This window comes from Rhinopithecus roxellana, chromosome 1 (genome assembly GCF_007565055.1).
Source record: "Rhinopithecus roxellana isolate Shanxi Qingling chromosome 1, ASM756505v1, whole genome shotgun sequence".
Classification (NCBI taxonomy): domain Eukaryota; kingdom Metazoa; phylum Chordata; class Mammalia; order Primates; family Cercopithecidae; genus Rhinopithecus; species Rhinopithecus roxellana.
This window is the reverse complement of record NC_044549.1, coordinates 42,795,864-42,815,033: the sequence shown is the minus strand read 5'-3', so window position 1 is coordinate 42,815,033 and position 19,170 is coordinate 42,795,864. Positions and strand designations below refer to the sequence as shown.

Genomic DNA, 19,170 nt, shown 5'->3' with positions numbered 1-19,170 from the left:
ACACCTGGTACAGAGGGTCCCACACCCATGGAGCCTTGCTCACTGCTAGCATAGCAGTCTGAGATCAAACTGCAAGGCAGCAGCGAGGCTGGGGGAGAGGTATCCGCCATTGCTGAGGCCTGAATAGGTAAACAAAGCGGCCTGGAGGCATGAACCGGGTGGAGCCCACTGCATTTCAAGGAGGCCTGCCTGCCTCTGTAGACTCCACCTCTGGGGGCAGGGCATAGCTGAACGAAAGGCAGTAGAAACTGCTGCAGATTTAAACGTCTCTGTCTGACAGCTTTAAAGAGAGTATTGGTTCTCCCAGCACAGAGTTTGAGATCTGAGAATGGACAGACTGCCTAAAGTGAGTCCCTGACCCCTGAATAGCCTAACTGGGAGACACCTCCCAGTAGGGGCTGACTGACACCTCATACAGCCAGGTGCCCCTCTGAGACAAAGCTTCCAGAGGAAGGATCAGGCAGCAACATTTGCCCTTCTGCAATATTTGCTGTTCTGCAGCCTCTGCTGGTGATACCCAGGCAAACAGGGTCTGGAGTGGACCTCCAGCAAACTCCAACAGATCTGCAGCTGAGGGTCCTGACTGTTAGAAGGAAAACTAACAAACAGAAAGGACATCCACACCAAAACCCCATCTGTACATCACCATTGTCAAAGACCAAAGGTAGATAAAACCACAAAGATGGGCAGAAACCAGAGCAGAAAACCTGAAAATTCTAAAAATCGGAGTGCCTCTTCCCCTCCAAAAGAACGCAGCTTCTCACCAGCAATGGAACAAAGCTGGACAGAGAATGACTTTGATGAGTTCAGAGAAGAAGGCTTCAGACGATCAGTAATAACAAACTTCTCCAAGCTAAAGGAGGATGTTCAAACCCATTGCAAAGAAGCTAAAAACCTTGAAAAAAGATTAGATGAATGACTAACTAGAAGAAACAGTGTAGAGAAGACCTTAAATGACCTGATGGAGCTAAAAACCATGGCGTGAGAACTACATGACGCTTCCACAAGCTTCAGTAGCTAATCAGATCAAGTGGAAGAAAGGGTATCAGTGATTGAAGATCAAATGAATGAAACGAAGTGAGAAGTTTAAAGAAAAAAAGTGTAAAAAGAAACAAAGCCTCCAAGAAATATGGGACTATGTGAAAAGACCAAATCCACATCTGATTGGTGTACCTGAAAGTAACGGGAAAAATGGAACCAAGTTGGAAAACACTCTTCAGGATATTATCCAGGAGAACTTCCTCAACCTAGCAAGGGAGGCCAACATCCAAATTCAGGAAATACAGAGAACACCACAAAGATACTTCTTGAGAAGAGCAACTCCAAGACACATAATTGTCATATTCACCAAAGTTGAAATGAAGGAAAAAATGTTAAGGGCAGCCAGAGAAAGGTCCAGTTACCCACAAAGGGAAGCCCATCAGACTAACAGCAGATCTCTCAGCAGAAACTCTACAAGCCAGAAGAGAGTGGGGGCCAATATTCAACATTCCTAAAGGAAAGAATTTTCAACCCAGAATTTCATATTCAGCCAGACTAAGCTTTATAAGTGAAGGAGAAATAAAATCCTTTACAGACAAGCAAATGTTGAGAGATTTTGTCATCACCATACCTGCCTTACAAGAGCTCCTGAAGGTAGCACTAAACATGGAAAGGACCAACCAGTACCCGTCACTGCAAAAACATGCCAAATTGTAAAGACCATCGATGCTAGAAAGAAACTGCATCAACTAACAAACAAAATAACCAGCTAACATCATAATGACAGGATCAAAAACACACATAACAATATTAACCTTAAATGTAAATAAGCTAAATGCTCCAGTTAAAAGACACAGACTGGCAAATTGGATAAAGAGTCAAGACCAATCAGTGTGCTGTATTCAGGAGACACATCTCACATGCAGAGACACACATAGGCTCAAAATAAAGGGATGGAGGAAAATCTACCAAGCAAATGGAAAACAAAAAAAAGCAGGGGTTGCAATCCTAGTCTCTGATAAAACAGACTTTAAACCATCAAAGATCAAAAGAGACAAGGAAGACTACTGCATAATGGTAAAGGTATCAATTCAACAAGAAGACCTAACTATCCTAAATATATATGCACCCAATACAGGAGCATCCAGATTCATAAAGCAAGTCCTTAGAGACCTACAAAGAGACTTAGACTCTCACACAATAATAATGAGAGACTTTAACACCCACTGTCAATATTAGACAGATCAATGAGACAGAAGGTTAACAAGGATATCCAGGACATGAACTCAGCTCTGCACCAAGCAGACCTAATAAACATCCACAGAACTCTCTACCCCAAATCAACAGAATATACATTCTTCTCAGCACCACATCACACTTATTCCAAAAGTGACCACATAGTTGGAAGTAAAGCACTCCTCAGCAAATGTAAAAGAACAGAAATCACAACAAACTGTCTCTCAGACCATAGTGCAATCAAATTAGAACTCAGGATTAAGAAACTCACTCAAAACCACATAACTACATGGAAACTGAACAACCTGCTCCTGAATGACTACTGGGTAAATAACGAAATGAAGGCAGAAATGAAGATGTTCTTTGAAACCAATGAGAACAAAGACACAACTTACCAGAATCTCTGGGACACATTTAAAGCAGTGTGTAGAGTGAAATTCATAGCACTAAATGCCCACAAGAGAAAGCAGGACAGATCTAAAATCAACACCTTTTAAAAAATTCTAGTCACCATTAAAAGAACTAGAGAGGCAAGAGCAAACAAATTTAAAAGCTAGCAGAAGGCAAGAAATAACTAATATCGGAGCAAAACTGAAGGAGACAGAGACACAAAAAACTCTTGAAAAAAATCAGTGAGTCCAGGAACTGGTTTTTTGAAAAGATCAACAGAATTGATAGACTGCTAGCAAGACTAATAAAGAAGAAAAGAGAGAAGAATCAAATAGACACAATAAAAAATGATAAAGGGGATATCGCCACCAATCCCACAGAAATACAAACTACCATCAGAGAATACTGTGAACACATCTATGCAAATAAACTAGAAAATCTAGAAGAAATGGATAAATTCCTGGACACATACATCCTCCCAAGACTAAACCAGGAAGAAGTTGAATCTCTGAATAGATCGATAACAGGTTCTGAAATTGAGGCAATAATTAATAGCTTACAAACCAAAAAAAAAAAAAAAAAAAAGCCAGGACCAGATGGATTCACAGCTAAAATCTACCAAAGGTACAAAGAAGAACTGGTATCATTCCTTCTGAAACTATTCAAAGCAATAGAAAAAGAGGAATCCTCCCTAACTCATTTTATGAGGCCAGCATCATCCTGATACCAAAGTCTGGCAGAGACAAAACAAAAAAAGAGAATTTTAGACCAGTATCCCTGGTGAACATCGATGCAAAAATCCTCAATAAAATACTGGCAAATCGAATCCAGCAGCACATCAAAAAGCTTATTCATCACGATCAAGTTGGCTTCATCCCTGGGATGCAAGGCTGGTTCAACATACACAAATCAATAAATGTAACCCATTGCATAAACAGAATCAACGACAAAAACCACATGATTATCTCAACAGATGTAGAAAAGGCCTTTGACAAAATTCAACAGCCCTTCATGCTGAAAACTCTCAATAAACTAGGTATTGATGGAACGTATCTCAAAATAATAAGTGCTATTTATGATAAACCCACAGCCAATATCATACTGAATGGGCAAAAAACTGGAAGCATTCCATTTGAAAACAGGCACAAGACAGGGATGCTCTCTTTCAGCACTCTTGTTTAACATAGTGTTGGAAGTTCTGGCCAGGGCAATCAGGCAAGAGAAAGAAATAAAGGGTATTCGATTAGGAAAAGTGGAAGTGAAATTATCCCTGTTGGTAGATGACATGATTGTATATTTAGAAAACCCCATAGTCTCAGCCCCAAATCTCCTCAAGCTGATAAGCAACTTCAGCAAAATCTCAGGATACAAAATCAATGGGCAAAAATCACAAGCATTCCTATACACCAATAATGGACAAACAGAGCCAAATCATGACTGAACTCCCATTCACAATTGCTACAAAGAAAATAAAATACCTAGGAATCCAACTTACAAGGGATATGAAGGACCTCTTCAAAGAGAACTACAAATCATTGCTCAACAAAATAAAAGAGGACACAAACAAATGGAAGAACATTCCATGCTCATGGATAGGAAGAGTCAATATTGTGAAAATGGCCATACTGCCCAAGGTAATTTATAGATTCAATGCCATCCCCATCAAGCTACCAATGGCTTTCTTCAGCGAATTGGGAAAAAAACTATTTTAATATCATATGGACACAAAAAAGAGCCCACATTGCCAAGACAATCCTAAGCAAAAGGAACAAAACTGGAGGCATCACACTACCTGACTTCAAACTATACTACAAGGCTACAATAACCAAAACAGCATGGTACTGGTACGGTACCAAAACACATATATAGACCAATGGAACAGAACAGAGGCCTCAGAAATAACACCACACATCTACAAGCATCTGATCTTTGACAAACCTGACAAAAACAAGCAATGGGGAAAGGATTCCCTATTTAATAAATGGTGCTGGGAAAACTGGCTAGCCATATGTAGAAAACTGAAACTGGATCCTTTCCTTACACCTTATACAAAAATGAATTCAAGATGGATTAAAGACTTAAATGGTAGACCTAAAACCATAAAAACCCTAGAAGAAAACCTAGACAATACAATTCAGGACATAAGCATGGGCAAGGACTTCATGACTAAAACATCAAAAGCAATGCCAACAAAAGCTGAAATAGACAAATGGGATCTAATTAAACTAAAGAGCTTCTACACAGCAAAAAACAAAAACAAACAAAAAACTACCATCAGAGTGAATAGGCAACCTACAGAATGGCAGAAAATTTTTGCAATCTACTCATCTGACAAAGGGCTAATATCCAGAATCTAAAAAGAACTTAAACAAATTTACAAGAAAAAAACCAACAACCCCATCAAAAAGTGAGCAAAGGATATGAACAGACACTTCTCGGAAGAAGACATTTCTGCAGCCGACACACACATGAAAAAATGCTCATCATCACTGGTCATCAGAGAAATGCAAATCAAAACCACAATGAGATACCATCTCACACCAGTTAGAATGGCAATCATTAAAAAGGCAGGAAACAACAGGTGCTAGAGAGGATGTGGAGAAATAGGAACACTTTTACACCATTGGTAGGACTGTAAACTAGTTCAACCATTGTGGAAGAGAGTATGGTGATTCCTCAAGGATCCAGAACTAAATACACCATTTGACTCAGCCATGCCATTACTGGGTATATACCCAAAAGATTATAAATCATGCTGCTATAAAGATACATGCACATGTATGTTTATTGTGGCACTATTCACAATAGCAAAGACTTGGAACCAACCCAAATGTCCATCAATGATAGACTGGATTAAGAAAATGTGGCACATATACACCATGGAATACTATGCAGCCATAAAAAAGGATGAGTTCATGTCCTTTGTAGGGACATGGATGCAGCTGGAAACCATCATTCTCAGCAAACTGTCGCAAGGATAGAAAACGAAACACCACATGTTCTTATTCATAGGTGGGAATTGAACAATGAGAACACTTGGACACAGAAAGGGGAACATCACACACCGGGGCCTGTTGTGGAGTAGAGGGAGCGGGGAGGGATAGCACTAGGAGATATACCTAATATAAATGAGGAGTTACTGGGTGCAGCACACCAACATGGCACATGTATACATATGTAACAAACCTGCACGTTGTGCACATGTACCCCAGAACTTAAGATGTAATAAAAAAAGAAAATGATACAAATTCTCTTACATGGATATTGCTTGCATAAAACTAAAAATCATAAGCTACATCCTTACCCCAGAAAAATGCGTAATTACAGAAAATATTATCCTCTTGGTAAACGTTTATAATTAGTACCACTGTTAATTAAAATGAAAAAATTCATTTAGCATTTCTTTTTTTTTGTTTTGTTTTTTTGAGACAGAGTCTTGCTCTGTTACCCAGGCTGGAGTGCAGCAGTGCAATCTCAGCTCACTGCATCCTCCACCTCCTGGGTTCAAGTGATTCTTCTGTGTCAGCTTCCCGAGTAGCTGGGACTCTAGGTGTGCACCACCATGCCCAGCTAATTTTTGTATTTTTAGTAGAGATGGGGTTTCACCATGTTGGCCAGGCTGGTCTTGAACTACTGACCTTATGATCCACCCACCTCGGCCTCCCGAAGTGCTGGAATTACAGGTGTGAGTCACCGTGCCTGGCCTTAATATTTCTTAATTATCTCTTATAAAGGGATGTTATATACACTTAGATTTTACCTCTTTCAATATCATCTATTGGAGATGCTGGGGACATCTTATCTTCAGATGGAGAATGTTTTCCAAGATTGGGAGTCTTGGCCGAATTCCACATTTGTTGTGGCTGTTGTTCTTTACGATACTGAATTTTACTGCTTCCTTCAACTCTGCAATTAAGAATATCAAATATTGAAACAGGTATGACAGCAATGTAACAAAAATTTCAACTTACAAAGTTACTAAAACTGACCCCTTATTCTTTTCCTAAACATCTTTTAGAGTAATATTCCATAATTAAAACATTAATTTAGTTCATAATTTAACACGTATTTGTCAAGTTCTATTTCTGTGATACACATGTCCATTGAGGGATACAAAGAAGAACAAAAACAAAACCAGTGCCAGACTTGGTGGCTCATGCCTGTAATCCCAGCATGTTGGGAGGCCAAAGTGGGAGGATTACTTGAGGCCAGGAATTCAACACGAACCTGGTCAACATAGTGAGACTCTGTCTGTATAAAAATAATAAAAATATTAGCTGGGCATGATGATGCACACCTGTAATCTCAGCTACTCAGGAGGCTGTGGGAGGATCATTTGAGCCCAGGAGTTTGAAGCTGCAGTAAGCTATGTTTGCGCCACTGCACTCCAGCCTGGGTGTCAGAGTGAGACCTTGTCTCGTAAAACAAAAACAAAAACAAAAATCCAGGCTGGTGCAGTGGCTCATGCCTGTAATCCCAGCACTTTGGGAGGCTGAGGAAGGAGGATGGCTTGAGGCCAGGAGTTCAAGAGTAGCCTGGGCAATATAATGAGACCCCCCCCATCTCTATTTAAAAATAAATAAAACAACCACCAAAAAAAAAAAAAAGCCATTGCTTAAATTGAACAGATAAGATATTCACAAATGACTAAAATAAAAGGAAAAATATAAGTGTATAACAGGTACGATATATTCCCTAAGTTCTAAGATTATCATTTCTGTTAAAATTAATCACTTCTACAGTTTCCATTAATAACTTCAGATGGGCATGATAATAAAGGAGATTCATACACTTTTCTCTCAACATCTTTAGGAAGAGTGTATAACAAAAGTATACTTGATTTTTGCCTCTCCTATTTCCAGTCACCAAATCCTGTCAGTTCTTCCTTCAAAGAGTCTTTAGAACCTCACTTTTCTTTTCATTCCTGCTCTCAAAAATCCTGGTTTATACATTTTTCTGATTCCTGCATTGTTTCATTTACTCAGCTTTTCTACTGAATTAATGTTTTAAAACAAAACTGTAAACATGCCAATCCCTGGTTAAAAAGACTTTTATATGTAACCACTATCAGCAAGATAATGTCCTAATTTCTTAGTTGATATTGATGGCACTAACCTCATCCAACGAAATTACAATCTTACCTCTAGCCCAATATCAATATCGCCCCCTACTTTCCAAAACATATACACGGGTACAGAGACAAACCTCTGCTCCCTTCAAATAGGTCTTACTCATTGGCCCTGAATAAGTCAGATATATTCCTGCCTTCAAACTTGGCTTACACCCTCATCTCCTCTCTAATCAATTAAATCGTATTTCACAAACTTTCTTCTGGTGTGAATCACAGCAGGGCATGGATGGTAAAGGTGAGGTGATATTAAAAAATAGTTTCCCAGGATCCTTCCCTGATTTAAGGCTGGATTCAGGAACTAATTTTTAACAAGCACCCAAGGTAATTCTTATGATCCTAACTTCCCTTAAGGTACATCAAAAAGTCCTCCCTGAATGTTCCGATCTACAATTACTTCTCCTTTTTCTTAATTCCTAGAGCAATTTTTGTCTATACTATTTGTATGGCTTTTAGAGCAAATATCCTTATATTACATGGTAAGTAATGTCTTACCTGTTTCCAAAAAGGATTTGAAATGGGTATATTCTCCTATTGACTTTTTAAATGGAATAGTCTGTTTACCTGAATAAAACGCAGAAGTTTTGAGGCGTTTGCAAAGCAAACTTTCCTTTTTCTGGTACCTTACACATCATAGGTACTCAATAAATTTTTACTAATGAAGATGAAATTATTTTAGAGAATGTATAATGGCTCCCTTCAATCTAGTTATACAGAAGTATCTACAATAGGATAAAAAGTATACCTATACCTATAGAAAGCACTTAGAAGCAAAACAAGCTTTTATATATCACAGGGTGATGTGGTAAAAAGCTTTTGGCTTAGGATCTCTACCAAATTTTTTTTTTTTTTTTTTTTTTTTTTGAGACGGACTCTCGCTCTGTCGCCCAGGCTGGAGTGCAGTGACTGATCTCAGCTCACTGCAAGCTCTGCCTCCCGGGTTTACGCCATTCTCCTGCCTCAGCCTCCTGAGTAGCTGGGACTATAGGCGCCTGCACCAAATTTAAACTTAGAAAAAGATTAAAACATTTTTGTACCACACATAAATAAACCTTACATTATAATGTGACTTAATATAGTAAATTTTTTTCTGACATTTCCTTAGAAATTTATGTTTATAATTTATTTCATTAAACCACATACCTTGTTTTCTTTACAGTGATGTTGCTGCTGAGTTTTTCTAGTCGACATTCTCCAGTATCATGGTTAATAATCAAAATGCATTCTTTTAAGTAAGGTTTTTTTGAACCTTTGAAAACAGTTACTGGTGGAGTTGAACCCTGTTTAAAAAGTTAATTATTATTGCTCAAAATTTATCATAGGAATTCAGTTGGGAAGGCCTTTGAAATCTTGATTCTGTGCTTCTCTTTCTATGTTATACTTCAAGTCACCCATAAACTACCTAAATTTACTACCCTGAATCCAAAGAGTGTAATAAAAAAGACAGATGAAGATAGGCTGAAATCTCAAAGCTGCTGTCATTGAGGAAAGGGAAGAGAGGAGGTACTTACCTTGGGACAGTAAAGATTCGTTTCACTGGCCTATAATGAGCAATTGAGATTCAATTCGAATACAACCAATGTATTTTATGAATAAGGAAACAGAGCTTTAAATCATATTTTCTATTCCTCTTTTTTTTTTTTTTTTTGAGACAGAGTCTTAGTCTGTTGCCTGGGCTAGAGTGCAGTGGCATGATCTCTGCTCACTGTAACCTCCACCTCCCCGGTTGAAGTGATTCTCCTGCCTCAGCCTCCAGAGTAGCTGGGACTATAGGCATGGACAACCACGCCCAGCTAATTTTTATATTTTTAGTAGAGATGGGGTTTCACCATGTTGGTCAAGCTGGTCTTGAACTCCTGACCTCAAGCAATCTCAGTCTACCAAAGTGCTGTGATTACAGACATGAGCCACTGTGCCCAGCCTCCTCATCTTCTTTCTTATTGCATTATAAGTTTAATTTTTAAAATCTGGCATTTTCTTAAAGTAGTACCTCCCTATGCATATTAAGGAACACCTCTTACACTAAACCCACTAATGAATTTTAGCATCATTAAAGGTAAGATAAGCAGACATTATGTGCTTAACGATGCAATATGAAAGTACACAGTGCCATCCATAAAACACTCTTGCCAAAAACCACACAAAAACCCTAAAGATTTTAATTCTTATCAAACCCCAAATAATCTGTAATCCAGCCTGCCCTTAGATATATAACTACCGTTTTATAGAAAACAGAAGGAATAGAGGAACAAGTTAAATACATCCATATAGAAGTAATTTGAAGTCCAGAATGTAGGTGTATTCTCTTGTACAGATAATACAGTTTTTCCAACAAACCAATGGCATAAAAAAAGGAAAGAGAACCAGGTGCAGGCACTGTAGTACCAGCTACTTGTGGAGGATGGGTGGTGAAGCAGGAGGACAGCTTGAAGCCAGGAGTTCTAGGCTTTAGTGTAACATACTCACACCCGTGAATAGCCACTGCACTCCCACCTGGGCAACACAGTGAGACCCTGTCTCTAAAAAAGATAAATTTAAAAAGGGGTGTAGAGAAAAGGAAGGGACTTTTAAAGAATAAAAGAGACAAGAAATATAATATTCAAATACAATGTAGAAATCTTATTTGGATTCTAGTTAGGACATTTTACAGACAAATGTCTGTAAAAACACATTTTTGAGATCATCACAAAATTGTGACTATGGATGAAGTATTATTATTAATTATGTTATTTGTGACAATAGCATGGTGCTTAGATAAAGGTAGAAATGTCCTTATCAGTTAGAGATACATAAGCAAGCATTGATGAAATGGTGCATTGTCTGGGATTTGCTATAAAATATGCCAAGAAAAAAAAGTGGTAAGACACTAGATTTAAAAAAAAAATTAGCAAAATGTTGATAATTGTTAAAGCTCAGTGATGGGTACATGTCATTCATTATACTATTCTGTTGGCCATGAAAGAAACCCAGATCATTACTAATAAACTACATCTACTTACATGCTCCTCCCATATCTTTTGTCCCTGCCCCACCAAACCTGAAGGAATTTTATGTTTGTCACTTTTTGCTTTATCCTACATATATGTATTTCTAAACAATTATTTGTGTATGTTTGTCTTTGAAGTTTGTAAAAGTACATTAAATTTTTAATGGATTTATCATAATAATTTTGTCAAATATTACAAAAATAATAAAATAGTACTGTTAGGTTAGAAAAGGATGGCTTCTAAAAAGCCTGAGGGGTGTATCATAAAGTTAATCATTAGAGATTTACTAAATGACCACTAGGAGGAGTATAAGATAAATTTGGTAATTGAAAATGCCATAAAAGATGGGTAGTTTAGAGATCTCTGAAGGTATGGAGGGAAAATGATAAATGTAAAATAAAGGAACAGTTGTTTGTGGGTTTTTTACCTCTCCCAAAGACTAAAGTAATCTACAGAAAATCAAAAATGCACAACACATAAATGAAGATATGTCTGGGCTAGCTCTAAAATGGTTAGATGTGGAGCGCTTAGTTGAAGCCCCGGTAAGTTGGAGACTCAGGAGCATGATCATAACAAAACAAAGTAGATCTACTTGGCTGGTAAGTAGATTTTTCAGACGTGTTAACTGAAACAAGTAAGATATCCCAAAATAGTTACCTAAGGACTCCAAATGACAGTTGATAAGAGATTGGTGCAATATATTCTTCTTAATGATACCTATAGTCTTAATTAGAATGGAATACATCTAAAAATTACAGTGTATTATTGTTCTCTGAGCTCCTGAAAATAAGAACTAATCATTAATTTTTTAAAAATTGTTCTCAGCACCTGAAGAAGCACCAAGACCTTTATAAATGTTCAATGAATGTTAAATACGAGCAATATAGACAATTTCTGGTTATAAGTAACACATGAAACAAATCTTTCATAATCTCTACACCTGCCATCTACATTTTGAACAAATTTTATAAATGTAAACTTTCTCCCTCATTGAATTGAGTACCATTCCTAACTTTTAAGCTTCAGTTTCTGTCCATTCCCTTATTCAATACCCCAAAAAGGCAACTATTAAAGTACCAGACAACTACTAAGCATATGAACTATCATTGTCTCTAAAAAAATATTGAATACCTCCTATCAGCTCCATGTTCACTGTGATTACACACCTTCAATTGTCATTCACCTAGTTTGTTATTCTCCTCCCTACTCTCTTTCCAATTTTGTTCCCCATTCTGTGGACAGGCAAATCTAATCATATTGTTTCCATGCTTAAAAATCTTTCTGTGCTTAAAAAACTATGTATTCAGGATAAAAGCCATATTCCATAAACCTGCACATGGACCCTCCATGATCTTCTCATCTACTCTCCAACTTTCTCAATTTGTCACTGTTTACAAACCACACAGAATTGCTTATAATTGGTTTACATGAATGACCGACTTAGGATGGTCAACCAAAAGACAAAACTATACAAAATAAAATATAAAATAAGTGAGTGGGCCATATATGGTGACTCATGCATGTAATCCCACCATTTTAGATGGCTAAGGTGGGGGGATCACTTGAGCCCAGGAGTTTCCGACCAGCCTGGGCAACATGGGGACAACCTGTCTTTACAAAAAAATTTAAAAATTAGCTGGGCGTGGTGGTGCACATTTGTAGTCCTAGCTGCTTGGAAGGCTGAGGCAGGAGGATTGCTTGAGCCCAGGAGTTTGAGGCTGCAGTGGGCTATAATTGTGTCACTGTACTCCAGCCTAAGCGTCAGAATGAAATCTTGTCTCTAAAAAATAAATAAAATAAAATAAGTGAGTGCATATGTTATTTGAGGGAATGAAAGGACTCTTAACCATACAACAAAGGAATTAGAACCAACACCTCAACATAGGGAAATGAAGAGAAAATATAAATACAAATAAAAGAAGTGATAAAATGAATCCGGCTATTTCTATATTCCTAAGTTTAAATGGATAAGAATAGACTTGGCTGGGCGCGGTGGCTCACGCCTGCAATTCCAGCACTTTGGGAGGCCGAGGCAGGTGGATCATCTGAGGTTAGGAGTTTGAGACCAGTCTGGTCAACATGGTGAACCCCCATCTCTTAAAAATACAAAATACATGGTGGCAGGCACCTGTAATCCCAGCTACTTGGGAGGCTGAGGCAGGAGAATTGCTCAAACCCAGGAGGTGGAGGTTGCAGTGAGCCGAGATCGTGCCACAGCACTCCACCCTGGGTGACAGAGTAAGACTCCATCTCAAAAAAAAAAAAAAAAAAAAAAAAAAAAAAAAAAAAAAAAAAAAAAAAAAAAATGAAGGATAAGAATAGACTGAGAATGTATAATGTAAGAGCTAAATAAGTATTCTTGACATGAAGACATTCTATAATGTAATACAATATCTTGGCAAAAACTTAGGTGTTTGGCTGAGGTGGAAAGAAAGAAAAGTGGAAGGGAGGAGAAAAAAGTCTTATTATTAAGAGATAAATGTATCCTAAAAAACTCACTTGATAGAGGTAGGAAAATAATGGAGGAACTCAGCTTTCGTATAAGAAAATAAAATCATATGCCTCATTATGAACACCAGGAAAAGAAAATAATCAATAATGGAATGGAAAAGTATACTACTACTCCCAAAGTAACAAGAGTAATTTTAAAAAGTAATGAAAAAAAAAAAAGACAAAGGAAAAAAAAGAAATGGTTGATAAAACTAATAAAGAATATAAAAGAAGAAACAACAAATATTTAAAAACTAATAAACTATAAGATAAATAAAAGTCAAGTATATAAATTTTGAACTAAATGTGAATAGACTGAATAGACAGTATTCTCCCAATAAAAACAGAAAGTGTCAAACTGGGTTTAAAAATAAAACAGCATATTATATTAACAAAATATATACTTCACACAAAATGTCAGCTAAACAAAAGGAAGAGACACTAAGATTCTATGAACACACAAAAGAAAGAAAGTAAAGGTAGCTATGTAAATGTCAGCTAAATAAAAGGAAGAGACACTAAGATTCTATGAACACACAAAAGAAAGAAAGTAAAGGTAGCTATGTAAATGTCAGCTAAATAAAAGGAAGAGACACTAAGATTCTATGAACACACCAAAGAAAGAAAGGTGGATATATATATATATCAGAGAAGTAGGCACTTAAGCTTCAAAACACTAAAATAGGACAACAATGTTATTTTGTAATAATCAAAGATATACTTCATTAGAAAATATAAAAGGGTGTTAAAATAGGACTCTGGTCCTAAAATCAAATGAGATTGTAAGAACGTAGTGGACTGTTTTCCTATATCGGCTAAGTAAACCCATTGGAGAAAACCAGACCAGGTTCATTTGGAAAGGGACTTTACCCAAGAGGGTCATCTGGAGTACCCCTCATACATATAGGAGCCTCATAAGTATAGGTTTTGAGGGTTAAATTATACATAACCACTAGAAATGCATTGCCTGAATAATAGATAGTTAAAAGTTTCCAGTGGGCTATTTCATAAAAGCCCACAGAAGTACCCCGTAAAATAAAGAGTCAATGCTAAAAATATGCCAATCTCAGCACCAATGACAAATCTTAACAGTCAAAGTAAGTAAAACTTTTTCTTTCAAAATTCAACACTTTGAAATTTTATAGCAATCATGGAGAATTGTTTGTAAGGAAGAGAGATTTGTAAATGCCCACTATTTAACCAGACTATCAGTGTTCATTTTTATTAGTTTCTTCCATTTGGTAATACCATAGAAACCTAACACAAACGGAATTAGAAAATCTACCCTACCAAAGAACCAAAGGTACTCTTAAAATTATAATATAATAAAAGCTCTATTTTACGGTCTGACTCTAAGCTTCCTAGGCAGTTATACCAGGATGATGAAAGCAATTTCATATAGAAAATAGAAGAATCTAAATGCTTCAAACTAATAACCATTACATTTCCACAAAATACCAACAGAATTAAGATGACTGAAGAAAAGTAAACCTCCTACCTGCTTAAAGATGTTCTTTAAGTGGAGGGGGAAAACCCTCACAAAGTCTATTTGAGAATGTAATTTCCATTGTTATTCATGATTGTTCAAGGACTACATACCAAGGAGAAACAATATTTGCTTTTGACAGATGGTGATCTAAATAACTCTTTCATTCTCATTGTTTCAATGAGTTATAATTAATTTATATTATCAATTATATTTAATTAATATATAATTAATTTATATTTATCAATCTGGTTCCTAAATATCTAAATATTACCCACCTTGTCCTCATATGCACCCCTTTTAACCTAGCCTACACATATGCCTACATATGTAACTACATATATGCCACAAGGCATTATATGTAGTTCTTCAAATGTTTAACAAACTTTCTTCTGTTGTTGTATCTTAGTCCTTGTCTTTTTCTTTTCTCTGACTAAAATGTCCTTCCCTCTCTCCTTTACCTGGGTAACTTTAACTTATCTTCAAAATTCAATGTATCCTGATGTGTCCTCCCTGTACCCTGGCTGAGATACCTCTCTTTCTTGTTTCTATAATACTCTATGTATATCTTTTTATAGTTCTTAGATTTCTACATTTTAATCAGTTATTTCCTGTCTCTCCCATTAAATGATAAAATGTTTCAGGATACTGACTATGTCTAGTCTACTTCTGTATTCCCAGTGGCAGCTACCTTAGAATATGACATATCATGCAGAATGTCCATGCATATACACACACACAAATACTGAGGCATATTCTTTTTTGGACATATCTCTGGGGGCTTGTGGAAAGGGGCGTTGGTGATGGTAGTGACTTTTTCCCAAATGATTTCTTTACAATTTCTGAAATTTACAATTTGCAGGCTTGAAAACATAGGCCTCCTATAACTGTGCTTCCTTTAAGATATAGTTCAATTGAGACCATAACCAAACACCTGGAAGATAGTAACTCTTGGTTAAAGCAAGATATGAGTGAATGACAAGGGTTTATTATTAAACATAACAATCCCCATTTGTTTGTAGTAGAAAAGCAATGCAAGGGATGAGGACAGGAGGATAGCAACTTGAGAAAACAATATTCTCCTTGGCAAAAAAAAAATCCAACTAAAGTGATTCTGCAAACCAATCATTACTGATCAATAATACTATATAGCCTGAGACAATAGATAGTGGTTCCTGTTTTTTGTTGTTGTTGTTTGTTTGTTTGTTTTTTGAGACAGAGTTTCGCACTTGTTGCCCAGGCTGGAGTGCAACGGCACGATGGTTCCTACTGTTAATGTGAGGCTTTAAACTCTTAAAATTCAGTGGTTAGTTCAGGTTTTTCTTTAATAAACATCATAAAGCAAAGAAGCCTTAGGTTACTGGAGATTAAATTTCCAAATTGTTTTAGAAATACTAGAACCTGAATAATTTTTCATAACAGAGTAATAGAAAGATTAACTTATCTACAACATCTCATACTAAATATTTTTCATTTCCTTCAGTTCCAGAAAGAACAAATGCAAATATTCAATAAAAAGCCCCTATACGTTTAATTAGCCTTAGGAAAATCTCCAGAGATAGTAACTGATACAGTCTGACATAACAGTGGGCTCTCAATAAATGGTTAACTGATAAAAATAGGAAAAAGACAGCAGATGAGAGGACACAGAGTTTACTTGCTATACATATAACCATGGTAAATCATCTCATTAATGCATAAAGGAGAATGTGGATGGACTAGCACAAAACCACTCCTATTACAAAAATTAAACAAAACAAAGAAAAAAATCCAGCATTTTCTTTATATATTGAAGTATAAAGTTACAGTCTTGATTTTTTCTGAGAATAGATAAAGTCAGTATAAAAGAAAAGCAAAAGAAACTTAAGCTGAATACTCAAAAATTTCTAACTCAAGGACTGAGAAAACTAGAGTATACAACAAAGAACTTGTATTTTTATGCAAATAGTATCTGGTACCATTACTTGGATACAACTGGAATTTTTTTTAATGGACAAAACTTTTGGTTAGGGCCTCCCTGACAGTCTCTTTCTTTTTAAAACCACTCCTCAAACTCCTGCTGAAGTTCTTTCAAAAACACAATTAAATCATTAGAATTCTAATCATTGGACTTTCAGCCAGAGTTTGAGGAATGGTTTTAAAAAGAAAGAGATTTTCTAATCTAACAAATCTAATCATGTTACCTCTGTGTATTAAAACTTAGAATGGTTTTCTAATACCTATGGGTTAAAGTTCAATTTCTACATTACAACATAAAATATCCTTCATAATTTCATCTTGACCTACTTTTCTAGTCTCTGTTGCTATCAATCATTTTTCTTTTTCTTTTTCTTTCTTTTTTTTTTTTTGAGACGGAGTCTCACTTTGTCGCCCAAGCTGGAGTGCAGTGGCGTGATCTCGGCTCACTACAACCTCTGCCTCCCGGGTTCCAGCAATTCTCCTGCCTCAGCCTTCCAAATAGCTGGGACTACAGGCGCCCACCACCACGACTGGCTAATTTTTGTATTTTTAGTAGACACGAAGCATCACCATGTTGGCCAGGCTGGCCTCGAACTCCTGGCCTCGTGATCCACCCGCCTCAGCCTCTCAAAGTGCTGGGAGTACAGGCGTGAGTCACTGCACCCGGACTGTTTTTTTTTTTTTTTTTTTTTTTTTTTTTTTGAGAAGGAGTGGCCTCTGTAGCCCAGATTCAAGTGCAGTGGCATGATCTTGGCTCACTGCAACCTCTGCCTCCTAGGTTTAAGCGAGTCTTCTGCCTCAGCCTCCGAGTAGCTAGGACTACAGGCGTAAGCCACCACGCCCTGCTAATTTTTGTATTTTTAGTAGAGACGGGCTTCACCATGTTGGCCAGGTTGATCTTGACCTCAGGTGATCCACCCACCTCGGCCTCCCAAAGTGCTGGGATTACAGGCGTGAGCCACGGCTCCTGGCCCATTTTTCTTTTTTCTTTTCTTTTCTTTTCTTTTTTTTTTTTTTGTGAGACGGATTCTCGCCAATCGGCAGGCTGGAGTGCAGTGTCATGATCTCGGCTCACTGCAACCTCTGCCTCCCAGATTCAAGCAATTCTCCTGCCTCAGGCTCCCAAGTAGCTGAGACTACAGGTGCGTGCCACCACACCCGGTTAATTTTTGTATTTTTAGTGGAGACGGGGTTTCACCATGTTAGCCAGGATGGTCTCGATCTGTTGACCTCGTGATCTTCCCGCCTCAGCCTCCCAAAGTGCTGGGATTACAAGCATAAGCCACCATGGCCGGCCGTCATTTTTCATTATACTATGATTTACTATGTAAAGTCACTTATTCCACAAACGCTTTGTTCTTTCAGCATCAGAGCCTTTCACATACTGTTCTGTTTGCTTATTTTACTCATCTACCCAATAAAATCTTACTTGTCCTTTAAAGGCTCAGCTGAAATATTGCTTGCTTTATGAAGCTTTTTAAGATTCCACCAGGTAGAGTATTTGCTTCTACTTATGTGGTTACATAGAATTTTGTATATGCTCTAACTTATAACACTAGATGTTTCTGTGTCTGTCTGCTATAAAAGATTAGGACTAGAAGGCAAGGGATATGTTACTATCCTAAGGTCAGTGTTTAAAATCTGGCTTATAGTAGGAATTTAATAAATATTTGTTTAGACTCCAATTTTTTTTCAAATCATTTGCTATGACAGTTCTTGGAACTATTAAATGGACTAAAGTATTTAAAGATGTTTCTGCCTAAAGTAGTTTACAATATGGTTTTTGCTTTTCTCTGCTTATTACTTTAACCAATTATCACTACACAAATTCTGCAATAGTTTTCATTTAAATTTATTGAGCATCCCACAAAAGTGATCACTTTAAATATATAGAAATACTCACTTCTATATTCGGCAGAGTTATGGTCACCTGTTCACCTTCACCGACCTCAAGGTATCCTTCACAAGAAGTGTCAATAGAAGCAGGTTTGAAGTCATCTAAAAATAGATACAAATACCAATTTTTATAAAATGTAATGATATTTGGATATAAAAATTATGAGCGTGTTTCAGAATGATAAATCATTTTTAAGAGCTTTGTAATTAAAATGGTTTAAAGTCTTCATATTACAAACGAACAAATAAAATACAAAAAAGTATTTTGTATTTTATTTATTTCTGTATGCATAATTCTGAGAAAAAGAAATAGCTATATTCTAAAACAGAATTACTCACACTCATGCTTCCACAGAATCCCGTTTAGACCAAGATGAACCTGACTAATGTGTTCTACTGCTAAAAAGTAAATAATGTCAGTGTTTTCACAACTTCCTAAAAAACTGATATAGGTAGAATGTTTTCAATTTTCAGTCCTTTTTTCCCATAAATTTTTCTTTTTTATGTTATTTTTAATGGCTGTTGACTTAGTTCATGAATGTTGGCCCATAAATTTTTTTAAAGCACCTTTGATGCCTACTGCTACTTGTCTGTCATTCTAGCAGAACAAAATGAAT

The 19,170-nt window shown here is 36.7% G+C and overlaps 1 protein-coding gene across 1 annotated transcript in view; it reads right to left on the bottom strand.

Annotated features, from left to right (window-relative positions):
- EAF2 (ELL associated factor 2) overlaps positions 1-19,170 on the bottom strand; it is a 51,275-nt gene that overhangs the window by 23,310 nt on the left and 8,795 nt on the right. Inside the window, exons 2-4 of the mRNA XM_010370524.1 lie at positions 18,561-18,655; positions 8,879-9,015; positions 6,368-6,513 (exon numbers count right to left, since the gene is read on the bottom strand). Of these exons, the coding sequence (XP_010368826.1) occupies positions 6,368-6,513; positions 8,879-9,015; positions 18,561-18,655 (378 nt within the window). The remainder of the gene's footprint in view (positions 1-6,367; positions 6,514-8,878; positions 9,016-18,560; positions 18,656-19,170) is intronic.